Source organism: Notolepis coatsorum, assembly GCF_963971535.1.
Source record: "Notolepis coatsorum genome assembly, chromosome: 3".
Lineage (NCBI taxonomy): Eukaryota > Metazoa > Chordata > Actinopteri > Aulopiformes > Paralepididae > Notolepis > Notolepis coatsorum.
In genome coordinates this window covers 112,879,950-112,897,420 of record NC_140167.1, presented here as the reverse complement: position 1 = coordinate 112,897,420, position 17,471 = coordinate 112,879,950, and the positions used below count along the sequence as shown (strand labels likewise).

Sequence of the window (17,471 nt, the reverse complement as noted above, 5' to 3'; positions counted from 1 at the left end):
CACGAATGCTGTCACGGCAGAAACGAGAAGCATCCACTGCAGAGCCGCAGAGCGGCAATCTCAGGTCCGGCGGTCTGAAGGTGGTGGTGCTGCTGAGCGGTCCTCAGACCGACGGACCTAAGAGCGTCGCGCTGCGGCTCTGCAGTTGGACACTATTGGCAGAAACACACAGCAGCACCGCGGCGCTGCACTTAGGGCCCTTTCTCACTCACGCTATTCGTTTCTATTTCGTTCCGTTCTGCCCGTACCGAGATCTGATTCGAACCCCCCCCCTCTCCCCCCTCTAGTTTGTGTACACACTTCAGTCTGGGTGCGCTCTGGGTTTTGTTTACGGTTTGCGTTTGAGCTTGTAAGCTTGCCGTTGTACCTAGTAGACACACTGGTGACAAGACGACTTTAGCCAGTTAGCTTACCTACCTACCTACAGGCAGAGATGTGTAGTTGTTTCATTGCAGGATGTAGTAAGGTTCGCCAGCTGTTGTTAGCTGTGGCGTGAATCATGCATCGCCCGACGTTATAACGCGTTTACTGACTCATTTTAGCGCACCATCTCTGGGATTTGATACCATTGTGCGCGCCTGTCAAGCAAGGGAGTGCGCTTGTAAGGTAAGCTAGCTGTTGTTGTTCTTATGTTAGAGTGTTGTATCGATATCATGATTATTGATACATTGTAATATAGCCCAAGGCTAAGAGCTAATAATAACACGACAATCTGGGGGAGATAAGTGTACCGGTATTTCCCAAAATGTTGGAGTGTTGAATGAATGAATGAATGAAAACTTTATTTAACAGATTGCAGAATGGGTACAATACAGTACGGCTCAATACATACAATTGTTAAGGGGATGCAGACCTGAGAAAGACGTTTGTCTTGTTTCCATCAGGGTCCCCCATACTGTTCCTTTAAAGTACAGCTGACAGGTAACAAGCAGTGACTCGTCGGTCAGCAGGCGAGGACAATCATCATACCCAAAAGGTTGTAGATCTAAATAGAATATAAGTAGAAAAATGATTGTTGAAGTTGTTTTCTTATCAATTTTGGACTATGTGGTGATGTGATTGCTGCAGCTTCAACTCTTAAATTAAACCGCTGGACTCTGTCTATCAGTCTGCCCTCAGCTCAGATGTATTACTGGTGACATGATATCCACCACTGTGTCCTTTATGAAAAAGTTGGATGGCTTTCTCTGGTTGAAATGTGTAACTATTATTAGTATTGGTTTATTCTTAAGCCATTATTGGTAAACGTCCCCCTTACATCACATCACTGTTGGAATCTTGGAACCTATTGTTATAGTAAATTGTTATATGTTACATCATTTGCACAGCTTATTGGACATGTTTCATAGCTCTGTTTAAATACATATTCTCTGTACAGCCTTGACTAGTTAAACTAGTATACAGCTCAAGACACTAGGCGACAGTCTGGCGTATGTTCTTAAAACAACCCCAAAGCCCAGGACAGTTTGACTTATGACATGTCCAAGTAAATCACATCTTGTTCTTTTCTTGTTTAATCTTGACTCCAGTCTTGTGTCAGACACGACAAAACCCCTAGACCCATCTTTTGTTTTCATTTTTCTCATCCTTGACCTGACCAGAGCTCTTTGTCATTTCCTGGTCAGGCGCTTGTGTACAGTACACTGATTTGTAACTGAGGACTTTTTCTGTGATCACGGAAATAAACCTATGTTCATTTTTTACAACTCGACTCATCTGAATTCCTACAGCTCACTGTCTCGACTCATTTAAAATATTCCACAACACTATTCTACACGTTCAAATTACTTGTTCTTAGGGTTCCTCGAGTTTGCTCTTAACTGGGAAAAGCTGCTTTTTCCTTTGACGCTTCCAACACCTGGAATGCAGTATGGGGGTGTGGCCTGACTCTAGTGCAAACCTGAGTTGTAAACCTGAGTCATCCAAGATGTGTTTGTAGCAGGGTGGATTATCCCTGCTTCGTGGGAACTGTGGTGTGCGGTCAATAGGTAGCGAGACACAGTAGCACTCTGGCCAGCTGCACCTCCGTCTTTGGGGTCCGGAGCGTCAACTGGAGGCTGGCAGTGGGGATGTATGAGGCCCAGGATTTACAAACCTGGTCCGGTACTCTGGTCTTCCTCCCTCTCTCTGGAGCAGTCAGCAGTACTCCCCAACACACCCTCACCCTCCACGATTGTCTCTTTTGCCCTCCCACACCTAATGACCGGATGGTAGAGAAATAACTTGGTTCCCCCCGCAAGCAGTACCCTCCCTTAGTGACACCAGAAACCTTACAATAGAAATGGAAGGTAGAATAGGAAGGGGTTAGGGTTAAATATATTACCCGCATCAAATGGTTAAGGTTAGGGTTAGGAATAATAAAAGACACGCACACAGTGCTCCCGTTCTGGATGAATGTATTGTAACTCAGCCTAGTTACAACAATGCTACGTCTGGTGATTACTGCACCATGGGTATCCATCCATACAATAATTACACTGGCATGAATCAATGGCATGAATCAATGGCATGAATCAATTATTGTATTACACCCAGGCACCAAGTGCTCTCAGGTACCCAGACTAAACGCTGCCCACGTCTGGGCGGAACACAGTATTTACCTTCTCTAAGGAATTACACTCATACTGTCCCCGGTTGAGAATATGGGGAAGGAAGGGGGAGCATAGGGAAGAGAATAAAGGAATTCACTGAACGGGAATTATTTATGAAATACACGCCTTATCACGCTCAAAGAAAAGGAATGAAATAAAAGAGTGAGCCCACAAAATACCTATAAAGTCCTATCTTAATGCCGGCATATATTGTTCGGGGTACCCCTATGAACTGGTAGTAGCAACGTTACTTTCGCCCGCGGGCTGCACCACACTGTGTACTGTATATGGAATCGGGAGCATCAATGCTCATTTGTACTCATCCGAAATGGCCGCCTCTTGTCCGGGAGGCAAGATGGCGTCGAACGCTCTCGCGAGGATGTCAGCAGGCGGAGCTAGGCAGAGAGGCAGCGCCGGCTGAGAGCATGTACTGAGTGATGGCGACCCCTGTTGGATGGGCGGAACTCCCGTCGGCCGCAGGCAGCCTGGTGCAGATCTGAGTGAAGTCCTCCGGAGCAGGCTGAACGCAGGCAGCCGGTCGCAGGTCTGGTCGAAGTCAGCCGGAGCAGACTGGTTGTTGGCCCACGTTCGTCCTGGGGCGCGCGCTCTATACCGCACACTGTAGCTACTATAACTCGGTACTTAAAGACTTGGATAATTGTTTAACCGCACGTTACCTATACCGCACACTGTAACTGCTATAACTCGATTGCTAGTGCCTGGCTCTGCACTCATTGTTCATATAATACCGCTGGTACTGCTAGGATATCGTGTCCACTAGCCAGTACTCGTTATCACCCGTTGTCCTCTTACGGGGCCCCCTGGCATAACGTCAGCAACAGGGCTATCCAGAGCCCCGTTAGCTGCGACTACTCGTTGTCAAGTTCACTGCCGAAGAGATCGACTTCCGCTGGACTCCTCCCTTTATCATCTCCCAGCTCTCTCCGCCACTCTCTGCCTGCTACTGCCCCCTGCAGGTCCCGCCTGCCAGTCACAAGGGGAGACGCATTGTAGAATATGAATCAGTACTAGGGCTGGGCGATATAACGATAACGATAAATATTGCGATATATTTTAATAATCGATATCGAATATCGAAATTAAAAAAAAATCGTTTTTTTTTTTTTTTTTTTTTTTACCTGCAACAGGGCAGTTTTAAAACCAGAGACAGTGGACAGACTTGTCTTTCTTGCCTGCAACTTAAAGTAATGGCTTTGCTTGTCCAAATGACAATACTGACCAAATTCAGATTTCTTTTTCTCTTGTCCATTTATTTAGTTTGCTTTCTAATTTAAAATACATTTTGAAACCGTCTGTACACAGTAGGCTATGTGTGCTAGCAGAACTAGACTCCAGTCACGAGTCACAGTGCACATGTGCGGTGGTTTGTCCACCAAAAAAGCGCCAAAAGATCGAAAATAAACTAGCAGAGCCAGAACTGTTCAACTCCTCTGGAGCCACAGCCAGCAGAGAAGCCGGTTTACTTTAGCTTTTAAACCAGCTGCAGCCTGAGAACTGGAGTGTGAGGGGATGTAACACTAAAGATGGCGGCAATGACAAAGAATTGCTGCAAAATAAACATACATCTGTTGTTAAAAAAAAATTAAAATAAAAATTAATACTTATAACAATTCGATAATTATCGATATCGAGAAATAAAATAAAATTATCATATCGTTATCGCGATATGATTTTTTTCCATATCGCCCAGCCCTAATCAGTACTGTCATTTATAATCCGTATTCCAATGCTCTTCGGAAGGGGAGTTTGTGTCATTGCTCGTGTGAATCAATGACACTAGTTAGAATGTCTTTGTGTACAAAAAGGGATATAAACACAGTCAGCAGTTCTGAATAATATACCATATTTTCCAGACTGCTACATGTTGATTCCAGAATATTGTCTGTTTGCCAGGAACATCTTTTGACATAGTGATGTATGAGGAACTAGGTGTCAGGGTGATGACAGTAAACCACAAAGCTCATAATACAGCATTACACCAGTTCACCGCTGGTGTCCTCAACACAAATAACTAACATAAACAACTTGCGCCACGTCCAGGACGTCTTGGCAAACACTGGCATTTCTTAAGCCAGTGAAAAATGCTTGCTCCTCACTCAGTTGAAAACATCTCTTCTTTTGCTCCTTTTTCTCATCTCTCCTTGCGGCAAAGCTGTAAATGGAGGAGCGCGAGAGCAGCGTGCCGACGGGCAGGGTGACCGTGTACTCTATCCAGGGTTGCCCTCATTGCGTGCAGGCTAAGGCCAGCCTGGGACTCCTCGGGGTGCCTGTGTGGGACGTGGACATCGGGAGGCACCCGGAGGTGAGGGCCAGGGTGAAGGAGCTGACAGGACGCAGCAGCGTCCCCCAGATCTTCTTCAACGGCGTCCACGTCGGGGGCAACGACGACCTGCAGCAACTGGTGAGGACGACAACACACACAAAACAACGTTCATCAGAGAGATTTAGGACTGGACGATACAGACACAAATATATTGTCACGATATTCAGAAGCCCATTGTTCAATATCTATATATATCACATCACATATCATATATCTGCTTAGATATGGAAAATCACAGTCACGTAATCCAACTGATGTTTGTCATATTGGTCCGGCATGGTAATTATCCCATGGTAATGGCAATGGCAAGTGTGATACAATCAATTGAAGAGTCATTATCACCTGACATTCTCAAACATTTCAGAAATCATTTTGTTACAAATCTGACTCACAGTTTGCTTTTTAGCATTAATTTAGACAGTAAAACTGTGTACCACAATTCTCTATATTACAATAAATCCACAATACGATATCACAGTTAGAACATCACCATCACCACACAGCCATCCTGGTCAGTAAATAACTGTTCTATGTCGTTATGGCTTGCTCAGCACCTGTCTGCATATATCTCGCTTCAGCGTATATACACTGAATAAAAAATTCCACCATGTACCTTTACATGCTAGCATTCATCTGACCACACCCCCATCCGCTTACCTACATAAGCAGGGGTGGGGCCACACACTCATCTCCTTCTCAAATTTCATCCACAGGAAGTGCCTGCTATATGCCCACTTGACGTGGAGAAAAATATTTAGTCTGAGGAAAGGAAAACAGAAGAACAAGGAGATACGTTGACATCATATCTTTATTTTCTCTCTCACTTTTTTCGAGAAAATACGGCGATATTGTCTTCGTTACTGGAGTGTCTGGATCATTCCGACCTTCAACAGCTTTTTCGTATTAGGAGCTCACGCCGCTGACATGCTACCAGCTACAGTCCTCCTTGCTGCGGCTGGATGGGGTTACCCTCCGGCAACACAGCTGGACTGTAGGACACACCGACTGTTGTGAGAAGCGGTTGTTTCCAGGTTGGGTACGTACTGTTTAGCTTGCGAGCTCTGGTTGTTGTTGATGCTGTGGTGGTTAGCTAACAATTTACAAAACGCCGACTCCAGGCTAGGGTCCTCTGCTCGGCTTAAACGGCGGTCGGAGGATCTTGGTCTGACGCCCATGATGGTTAATCTAGTGGGCCGCGACTAGATCCTGGTGATCCCAGGATTCTCGAGCGGATGCTTCTCTGTCCCGTGCAGGCCCCATCTTTCATATACAAATGAAAGTATACCCTAACGAGGAAATGTGGGCATGGATGTTCGTTATCGGAAGATCCATGTTCAAGTCGGCTGCAGCCCAGATGGGACTTGTGCTGGCTCCGCCGGATGTCTGGTAAAATCACCGTTGTAAACTGTGTTGACATCTCTTTTTCTCTTCTCTCTTAAAGGATGAGGAGGGTTTCAGACGGCGGCCTGTCTGAAGTGTGGCTTGTTATGTCGTTGTATACAGTTCAGGTGATAGCTGCTTAGCTTGCGTGCTAGTTGTGGCCTACCTGTTAGCCAGTCAGCTGTTAGCTGCGGCGCTAGCCCGTTGTGTCACTAGGCTAGGAAACGTTAGCTTGTTGCTATCAGTCGAGAGCGGCTGTTAGCTTGATGCTACACTGTTGAACATTGCTATGACTATAACATGCCTTAAAACACTCTGACTACGACGTCATCTTTGACAGAGGATGTTAGTCGAACCTACACCGGGAGCCCTGCCAGCGAGGACTGCGTCAACATGGAGAACCGTAGTGGCTGGGTGGCGCAGCGACGCTGCCCTCGTCGTCAACACAGGAATGCTGTGTTCAACGTCGGTGCCCCGTTAGCCAGATTGCAGTTCGCTTGGCCTGCGCTCAGGGTAGGAAGGGTCCCGACCGGACCTTAAACACTTCTTCTTCCTTCCCTTCTAAATGTTTTGTAATAACGATGTTTTCCAAAACGGGTGTTGCTGCAATACATTGAGGATACGACGCGTGTTGTGTGTTAATTGTCTTGTCACTGGTATGGCTTCTCTCTCCATAGAAATCGGGTTGTTGTTTTACATGTGTAAAAATGATCTGTTTAGTTGTGTTGAGAACTAGAGTTGTTCCGATACCGATACCAGTATCGGAAATGCCGCCGATACTGCCTAAAATGCTGGTATCGGTATCGGCGAGTACCCTCTAATGTTGCGCTCCGATACCATATGACGTAATTTATCAACAACACTGCGGACGTTGGGCTCTGTAGATATACCCTACTCGCTGAGTGAGCATTATAAAACAAACGTGCTTAATCGACCGTGAATTAAAGTGTCAATTGCCATTTGTCATTTTAACAGCAGAGCAGATACTTTCTTAAAATGCCATCGTCCCGACAGAGCGCTGTTGACGGGGAGCTCTGATGAGTTCGCTTGGTGGCTGGTGTTATTAGCAGTGAACAGCTAACCGAAAGCTAGCTTTGACGTTACCTTGGCTAAAGTTGGGGCTATTTATAATCCAGCAATAATGGCTGCAGACCTGCAAGCAAAGTACAGCAAGTTGGCAAAGGAGTATTCCAAGTTAAATCACAATGTCACCAGTAACGTTACAGTCTTCTATGGTCTTTCCATATACCGGTAACTTATGCTAGCTAACCTAGCTCACGTTAACGTAGTCATTGCACAATTGCACGTCGCGTACACAATTAATGACATGTTGCGGACAGCCATATCGGCGACAATGTTTAGCTTTTAGTGCCAAATGATAAGAGTCTGAGGCGGAGTCTCAAAAGAGAATGTTGAATATTTATTGTGCAAAAATCACAACAGTTCCTCTGCTACTTCACCGGAGCCTTGACTGAGTAGGGTATATCTGCAGAGCCACTTGGTAACGAGTGCAAAGCGAGTGGATCTAGAGTAGGGTATATCTGCAGTCCTGCAGCCCCATACTCATTGATTAATGATACTAATACAAATCTATACAATCACCTGTTGAATAAATACCATTACCTTCTAGTTATTACTAAAAAACAGTATATATAAAACAGTATCTGTAAAAAAAATATATATATATATATATATATATATATAATTTTTATACTTTTTTTTTTTTTTTTTTTTGTATGCACTGGTATCGGATACGTATCGGTATCGGCCGATACCCAAAGCTTAGGTATCGGAATCGGATCGGAAAGTAAAAAATGGTATCGGAACATCTCTATTCAGAACATGTGTGTTCATGTACCGTGCACTCACAACTAAGGGGGTTAATTAACATATAAAGCTATGCTTAGTGACATATGAGTGAAGAATGAATTATTTTCTCAGCCTGTAATGACAATGAACAGTGTGTTCACATATTAACAGGGTTACCTGTTCAACTTGGCTGTATCAAGGGTAAGGTAGGAGGGGTGATCCCCCTGGTTTCCCTGGGGCTTCCCCACCCTCCTCTCAGACATGTTGTTTACAATATATTGTGTCACTGTGTTTGTGGGGATACGATGTAACCCTTAGCTTAATTGCTGGGGTTGTGCTAATCGCTTGAGAAACTATATTTTCCTAAAGAAAAGATTGTTTGGTCGCTTATCGTGTGTGCTTAGCAAGGCCTGTGGCCAATACATAATCGAGGATTCTGTATTCTCTCGTTATGAAAAACGGCGTTCCTCTGTAGCAAGAGTGTACTTGCCATTTTTTGTTGTGATAAAGGGTTGTGTGTGTCTTGTGATCTACAACTGGGTTAGGTTTGGCCACAGAAGCACATGTGTAAGTCTGGTACCGGGGCTCTTAAGGGGGCCCTCTCTATTCTGTGTTTTTTCCTTAGTAAAAATCAGATAGCAGGTTAGCACATGAGCTGTGTGAAGCTGTTAGACACTTCATGTAGCTGACTATGACTGTCATGCTTTTTTTTGTCATTACATCGTATCATGGGTGTGGGGTCGTAAAGGGGTGAACTGGTAATCCTTTCCTCCCCCTTTTTGATTGGTCAGGGGTTAAAACCTCCTGTCCTTCAATGTTCCTGTCACGTTGCTGTTCGGCACGTTACAGGGTAAGAGGGGGGGGGGGGGGGGGGGGGGGGGAGGGAGTTTCCTGGTCCCACGCCCTGGAAGATTGGGCGTGTGCACCGCAGAAATTCCCCCGCCATAGAGTACGTCACTGTGCGCGTCTCTGTTGGTATGACTTCCGTGAGTTGTTCAGGTCCATGTGATGGATCTGTTTCAGGGAGTTGTCAGAGCTCCTCCTCACGAAGCTCCTCCTCGGGCCTTCTGTGAGTTAGGACTCTCCTTCCCTGTGAGGGAGCCTCCTCAGAGTTCAGAGCCTCCTCCTCAGATTGTCAAGGTGGGTAGAACTTCAAAAAGGAGTTCTGCTCTATTGTGTGTGTATTCGATTCAATTCGATTATTGAGTGTGTATTGGTTCAGTGCCTCCTCCTCGGAGAGCCCTAACCCAAATATTACATAGCTCAATGTTGCAATATATTCTTTTCAATCTATACAGCTCGCGTGGGAAGTCTCTCTGGGGATTTCCGTCTCCTCCCTATGGGAGGGTGGTGGGATGTAAAAATGTAAAAAAAAATTACCCTCAGCTGCGTCACGAGGGATTCATGTCAGTCTGTGTTCTTTCTTTTTTGAATAAAAAGAGGAAGGTACATGAAGCACGACGGCTCCGTGTCGTTCTCCCAGGCGACTTGGAGGAACAATGTTTGGTGTCTTGCTAGACTATCCATTGATGTGTTTGGGTCTCGAATGTGCTAAGTGCGCCTTGGTTGCTTGTTAAAACAGCGTTTTTATAGGGCAGCTGGGATGGACTTTTGTCTCTTCCGAGCGCCAGTTTACTAGGTTGTCTCGATGAATTCTCGTTCATATCTGGGGGATGTTAACGGAATAGATCAGAACATAGGTAGAGGGGTCTCACACCCTTGGGGTGGGCCACTGAGCACGGTCCAAATGGGGACCATCTGGGTGGCGCCCTCTTTTCATGTTTTAGATCGACACGCATACCTACCCCCTCTTCTGGAGTGGGCATGTCGGCGAGGTTAGGACACGGGACTGGTCTGGTCGCGCTGGTCCAGGTCAGTTAACCCGTTGTCCGCCGGGGATGCAGATCTGCTGTTCTGGTACCCTGAGGGACTTGTGCTTTTTTCGGGGGGGAAAATGCCGGGTCGGTCCGGGTGTCACAGGGTTAGGCGCTATGGAGACCCTTTGTTGGGTACATGTTGTACTCTGCACTATCGTAATGGCTTACGGCCATACCAACCTGTACACGCCCGATCTCGTCCGATCTCGGACGCTACGCAGATTCGGTCCTGGATAGTACTTGGTTGGGAGACCGCCTGGGAATACCAAGTGCGGTGTGCTTAGGGCTGGTTCTCCATTCTTTTCGCTCCTCTCTCACGCGTGGCGAAGAGGGGGCTGTTGGGGTGGTCTTGGACCTCCTCTGGTAACCCTGTGCTTCCCGTGCCGCCGGGCCCGGTCCGAAGTAAAGTTTCGTTGATACCGTAGGCCTGGGATAACCCTTTTTTGAAAACTGAAACACTTGTACTGCGGTATAGCCAGTGTATACCCGCAGGTGTGTTTTGGAGTTTTTTCTTGAGGGGTTATAGGAACAACCACCGTCTGTACAGAGAGGGTGGTTGATTCCCTGGTGTGTTGGAGCAGAGTCAACTCCCGGGTTACCCGGTTGAGTGTGCCCCTGCACGTTCATGATGTCTGCCAATCATGTCAGCCTTCTCTGCCTCGACCCCTCTGGGTGTTTTTTTTTTAATGGAGGCTTCGTCATGGTGATCAACAACGCCAGCATACCCCCCTTCCGCCGGGGGGGCTGTTTCAGCTGACTCCTTTGGCGCCTGTCTCGTCCGCAGTGCTCCAGGCTCAGGTTACAGCCTGTTGCCTGGTTTCCCCGGTGCGCTGCCTGCTTCCGTTGGTTAACCTTTTGAGTGCTTACGGCCATGCTGACTGCCTGTTCTGCAGGGTCAGTGTGCCAGGCGGTGTGCTATTGGGGGGAAAGGGCCCGCTCTTGGAGGGGCCTTATCCGAATACGCTGGCGATGTGGTGGGCGGTGTCACTAAGTGGCCACCTGGTGGGGTCTTGATGCCTGGCGTCATTGACCTCTCCGGGCCCCCTTTTTCAGGGGATCCAGTCCCTTCAGTAGGTCTGGGTCTTCCTTCGCGCTCCGCTGCTACGGCCTTGCCACGCGGTTGGGTTTGCTCTTGACCCCCGTGATTTTGGGGGCAGTAACGAGGTTGTTCCTTCCGTTCGTTCCCGGGTGGCATGCGGGTTGTGCGTGTGTGTAGTCGTGGGGTCAAGCCACGGTCTGCTCACCCTGTGCGTTGAGTTGCTTGAGTGCCTCTTCGCACGGTCGGATCTGTCGCCCTCCCGTGAACCTCCAATAGGGGGGGGTATCCTCCATTAGGGAGGGTCGGGGGGGCTCGGTCCTCCCCGGTCTGATGGTTGTGGGGGGCCTCAGCGGGATACATTAGTCGGGCTATGGCTCCCGCTCAGCCCCTGTCATGCAGACAGGTGCTGAGCAAGCCATAACGACATAGAACGAAGGGTTATGTATATAACCCAGTTCTATGAGTTATGGTGCGCTCAGCACCTGGACGCCGCTGCGGCCCTTGATTTTTCATTGTGGTGAAATTTGTTGGGAAGGAGATGAGTGTGTGGCCCCACCCCTGCTTATGTAGGTAAGCGGATGGGGGTGTGGCCAGATTAATGCTGGCATGTAAAGGTACATGGTGGAATTTTTTATTCAGTGTATATACGCTGAAGCGAGATATATGCAGACAGGTGCTGAGCGCACCATAACTCATAGAACTGGGTTATATACATAACCCTTCGTTAACGTGTGAGAGCAGGTTCTTAACCTTTTTCACGTCAATAGCTGCTATTCTGTCATGGGGATTGGCCCCATTGTCCTGGAGACCTCCTGGAACTCCCCCAAGGACACCTGTGGGTCCCCAGACCTCTGGTTGAGAACCACTATCCTAGACCATGTCAATTGTCAAGGACCCACATATTAATACACAAAAGGCCACAGACCCCCATATGATCAAATGTTTTGCTTTGTTTACCTTTTCTAAAAAGATAATCATCGTCATGCTAACAAAATCATAGCTCCTCGAAACACGTTTCTCTCTCTCTGCATGTGCACTTTATTGTTTATGTTCAGACATTGACCTTTTTCCATAGTGTCCTTCAGAAAGGCACTGATAAGAGGCTATGTCTTTTGACAGGGAAATTTACCAACACAATTCTCTCTTTCTCTCTCCCTTTCACACAAACACACACACACACACACACACACGCATGCACGCACACACACATAGCCTTCAACTTGTACATACATGCACACACATAGCCTTCAACTTGTACACACACACATAGCCTTCAACTTGTACACACACACACACACACACACACACACACACATAGCCTTCAACTTGTACACACACACACATAGCTTTCAACTTGTACACATAGCCTTCAACTTGTACACACACACACACACACACACACACACACACACACACACACACACACACACACACACACACACACACACATATATAGCCACACACACACACATGCACACACATAGCCTTCAACTTGTACACACACACACACACACACACACACACACACAGACAGACAGACAGACAGACAGACAGACAGACAGACAGACAGACAGACAGACAGACAGACAGACAGACAGACAGACAGACAGACAGACAGACAGACAGACAGGCAGGCAGGCAGGCAGGCAGGCAGGCAGGCAGGCAGGCAGGCAGGCAGGCAGACAGACAGACAGACAGACAGACAGACAGACAGACAGACAGACAGACAGACAGACAGACAGACAGACAGACAGACAGACAGACAGACAGACAGACAGACAGACAGACAGACACACACACACACACGGCCTTCACCTTGTACACACATATGATATATCTTGTATAGTTGAATGATGTATGTATACATATATGTATAGTTGAATTATCTCTACATAGATTGATATGATATGTATAGTTGAATTATATATATATAATTAAACTATACACATCATATATGTAGAGATATCATTCAACTATACATATCATATCAATCTATGTAGAGAGTATGTAGAGAGTGTGTGTGTGTGTGTATACAGTAGTTTCTCATGCCCAAAACATTTTCTTGACCTATAGGCCTACATGTTTGTGTCTGATTAGTAGTACTATGATTAACCAAACTGAAGGGCATAGTTAAGTTAACTTAACACAGGTTACCAAGTGACCTACACACCATCCACATTGCTCTGCGTGTGTGTGTGTGCGTGTGTGTGTGTGTTTTCTCCTCTCAGGAGCCTGAGGAGCTACAGAGGTTGGTGCGCTTAGTGAGGGAGGAGCCTCTACCAGACGACGCCCCGCCTTTACCAGAGGAGAACCAATCAGAGGCCACGGACACAACAAGGGAGGCTGATGGAGGTAAATATCATCTTGATTTGTCTCTCCCAATCAGAATACAGAATGCGAGCCACAGCACGCTAGTGGGAATGATTAATGTGGCATTGGCCAAAAGATCCACTAACATGGACAGTGCCACAAGCCGCCACTGCCTGTCCCTGTTGGGGGCGACAGCGGCTTAGTAGGTAGAGTGGTCGTCTGGTAATGAGAAGATTCCCGGTTTGATTCCGGTTCTTCCTGGCAGCGTGTCGAAGTGTCCTTGAGAAAGTCATTGAACCCCTAACTGCTCCCGATGAGCACATTTTCACCTTGTATGGTTGTCTCCGCTGTTGGTGTGTGAATGTGTGAGTGAATGGGTGAATGTGAGACATAAGCTTTGGATAAAGGCGCTATATAAATGCAGTCCATTTACTATTGTGATATAGTTAGTTGCACACATTTCTGTCATCTAAATGAATGATAACAACCACACACATTATTAGATCTTCAAAAATGTGATCTTCAATATTTGAGGGGAGTTTTGGCATTACACTTTACATGATCATGCAGTTCAATGCAAAAAACAGCAATTGGATTATAATTTTCTTTTTCGTATTATAAGCTAGAACAGTAATGCACAGTAATTCATTCCGACTCTAGGTTTTAGCATTGAGACCTGTAAGCTCCAGTTTATTCCAAAGACCAGGAGCAGTGACCGCATGGCCACTCAGATTACGAGGGCTTCTGTCTACATCCTCGCTCTCAACACCAGGGGTCAACTGAATTAGTGTAAATATGTTGTACCCAGTTTAATCACCTGTACATTGTATATTGCTGTTGCACTTTACTACTACATTTGCACTCTGGTTGGATGCCAAACCTTTTTTTCCATTGCACTGTACTTGTGCTGTATAATGACAATACATTTGAATCTAATCTAATCTAATCTAATTTTATAATTAGGCCCCAATCGAATCTAATAATATAGTGTCATATCTATCTATGGTTGGTTTTGTGAGGTTACCATCTTCATGCAACGTTCGTGTTTGAATTTTCTACCCTGTATTACGGGAAGGTCCCGGATCATCAATTAAGTCCCGTCATGTGTGAAATATTTGGTTTTAAACCGACTCTTGTCTGGAGACCGGCAGCTGCATGTCGCTGCTGTCGGGACAAAACCTCATAACTCCAAAAACCCAACTTTTCAGCAGATGAAAAAAACTAACACAGATTTGAGGGTGAATAGAGTTAGGAGGTTTAGACAGATGATCGGTTTAATGCTTTCCCATTGTTTAAACTTTGTAAAACCCACACACACATATGGAGGATGATCTACGGAGTTGATTTATATAATAAAAAAAAAATTCAAAAAATGGAGTTATGAGGTTTTGTCCCGACAGCAGCGATGTGTGTGTTTGTAAGGGTGCAGCAGACTTCTGGGTCCTGTTTGTGTGTGTTGGCGTGTGTGTGTGTGTGCGTGTGTGTGCGTGCGCGTGCGTGTGTGTGCGTGTGTGTGCGTGTGTGTGTGTGTGTGTGTGTGTGTGTGTGTGTGTGCGTGTGTGTGCGCGCGTGCCAGGGAGGGTGCCCATCTCCTGTCACTGGCGCCGGCAGGGGATACCTGATCCTCCCAGACGGCACCTGGCCTCCCGACCGAGGAGTCTCACGATGTGTCTCTGAGCCGCGGCTTCACTATCACTGACCACCTCCACCAGACACAAACACACAGCCTGTCAGAAAGGAGGATTTACAACACAGCCACTAGTGGAGGAATATTGTATGTCGGTGCAACACTTGACTCTCACGATTGGAGCACTGTGTGAATAGACCGTTACCGCCTTGTCATCGCTTGTGGATGTGGAGGAATACTAGAGCCGGCACTGTGTCAAATCTAATGTACTTTGATCTTACAATATGAAGGGCTTTGCAAAGCCACTGAGCAGGTATGACTGAACCATTGAGATTCCTGCATAAATTCCATATCTGAAAGCTCTGTGTGTGTGTGTGTGTGTGTGTGTGTGTGTGTGTGTGTGTGTGTGTGTGTGTGTGTGTGTGTGTGTGTGTGTGTGTGTGTGTGTGTGTGTGTGTGTGTGTGTGTGCGTGTGTGTGCGTGTGTGTGCGCGTGCGTGCGTGCCTGTGTGGATGTGTGTATGTGTGTGTGTGTGTGTGTGCATGCGCGTGCATACGTGCATATATTCTTGCCTGTGTGTGTGTGTGTGTGTGTGTGTGTGTTTTTGTTTTTGTTTGCATATTCCTCCTGCAGACTTTGTATGTGACAGGGACGAGTTGGCAAGCGTGGTAGAGGAGCTTAAACGGAGCGGTGTGATTGGCTGTCATAGGAGGGGGCTGAGTTTATTAAAAAACAGCTTCTCAGGAACTCAGCTGATTGGCTGGCTGCAGAAAGAGAAAGGCATGGGTAAGTAAGGCAGTATAATATGCCATAGAATAACCCTAGATAGGAGATAGAGAAATAGATAGATAGAATAAGTTCAATATTAGCTGTGCTAGTTGAAAATTTGAATTTGCCAATCTATGTTCTACTATATCTTTGGATGAACATGATTAACGTTTAGGCGTAGACTCCACCCGTCATGTGTTTCGATTCAGTGTCATTATCGTTTTTTATCCAGTAAAGGTTGTTTCGCTTTTTTTTTTTTAATTTTTTTATTGTGTCCCTGTAGCATTTCTTGTTATCATGGACATTTTGAAACTTGTTGGACCTGCTGATAACCAGCAGACCGCTGACGCACTAGAACAGGCCTGTCTAATCACCCCCCCCCCCCCCCCCCCCCATCCTGCTGATGTTAAACTGTGGCTCTGTGTGTGCCAAGCCAGGCCAGAGGCCTGCGAGGTGGCCCTGCTGATGTTAAACTGTGGCTCTGTGTGTGCCAAGCCAGGCCAGAGGCCTGCGAGGTGGCCCATGCACTGGTACAGAGGAGGTACATGGTCAGTGTGGGCGGCTCTGGGAAGCAGCAGGAGATCCTCTTTACAGAGGAGACAGCCAGAGGTTCTCTGTACAGACTGCTGGAGTACGACCCCCACTCAGCCCTCAACGCAGGACAGACGGCCGACTGCACCCCTCTCCAGGGTAGGTCAAGGCCCAGGCCGGGATGGGATGGGGTGACCCCCCCCCTGGGGTGACCCCCCCCCCCCCCCCCCCATCGCCAGTGCTCCTCAAAGTGCTATCAACTCGCTATTCTGTCTCTACTGCTGGCTTGTGAGCGTCTGGGAGATCAAGGCTTGCTGGGTTTCAGTGTTCTGTGCATTGGTGACCTCTGTCCTCTGGTATTCTGGTATTAAAGTATTCTAGCACGAGTGTTCGTAATCGCCAGGGGGGGGCAACTAACAAGCTAATCCTGTTGCAGAGAGTTGAGTGTATTGTAACCGCTGATTCTGTGTGTGTGTGTGTGTAGCTACTGTATGTGTGTGCCAGAGGTGAGTGTTGTTTGCATGTGCGCTTTCCTCTAAAAACCTGTCAGGCATGTGATTTCCTCCTGATTAAACCAAAAATCCTGCCTCTAAATAACTTCAAATCATCGATATGTCAGGATTATCCTGATCCAATAATGTACCCTGATTTTCCTGCTTTTTCATGTTACATGTTGCAAACCTGTTGTCTCTTCGTAAGTCTTATGAGAGGAGCCATTCCATAGTCACTGAGCCATTTATTTATTTAGCCAGGAAGGTCCTGAGTCCAGGAGCTATTCCATAGTCACCAAGTTATTTATTATTCCTGAGTCTAGGAGCCATTCCATAGTCACCAAGTCATGTATTACAGTTTCTTTTTCGATTGCTTAAGCACGATTTTGAAAGCAAGGCCTGATGTTTCAAAACACTACACACAATTAGCACAACCACACACACAATTAGCAGAAGATTATAGACGCTCTAGGTGCCATTCGAAGAGGCTGCCTGTTGTCGTTTACATTAGTTTAGAAGAGTTTTATTAGGAGACGATGATGCATGTTCCAATAATCTATCATCTCTGGGTGTCTGATTGTCTGTCTATTGTTCTTTCTCTCTCTCTCAGCTGCTGAGCTATCTGCTATTCTGAGGGACATGATTTTGAAGTTGTTCACTGAGCATCTCTCTGCCGATGGGAAGGTAATTCATTCTCTCTCTCT

The 17,471-nt window shown here is 46.6% G+C and overlaps 1 protein-coding gene across 2 annotated transcripts in view; it reads left to right on the top strand.

Moving 5' to 3' along the window:
• The first annotated feature begins 327 nt into the window (after positions 1–327).
• Positions 328–17,471, top strand: part of LOC311224753 (uncharacterized protein) — a 49,265-nt gene continuing 32,121 nt past the window's right edge. Inside the window, exons 1-7 of one of the 2 annotated variants that reach the window (XM_084309856.1) lie at positions 328–606; positions 885–976; positions 4,765–5,013; positions 13,269–13,392; positions 15,611–15,763; positions 16,241–16,435; positions 17,378–17,451. In XM_084309856.1, coding sequence (XP_084165982.1) covers positions 4,771–5,013; positions 13,269–13,392; positions 15,611–15,763; positions 16,241–16,435; positions 17,378–17,451 — 789 coding nt within the window. In that variant the 5' untranslated portion in view covers positions 328–606; positions 885–976; positions 4,765–4,770. The remainder of the gene's footprint in view (positions 607–884; positions 977–4,764; positions 5,014–13,268; positions 13,393–15,610; positions 15,764–16,240; positions 16,436–17,377; positions 17,452–17,471) is intronic. The other variant, XM_084309855.1, reaches the window with a different exon arrangement.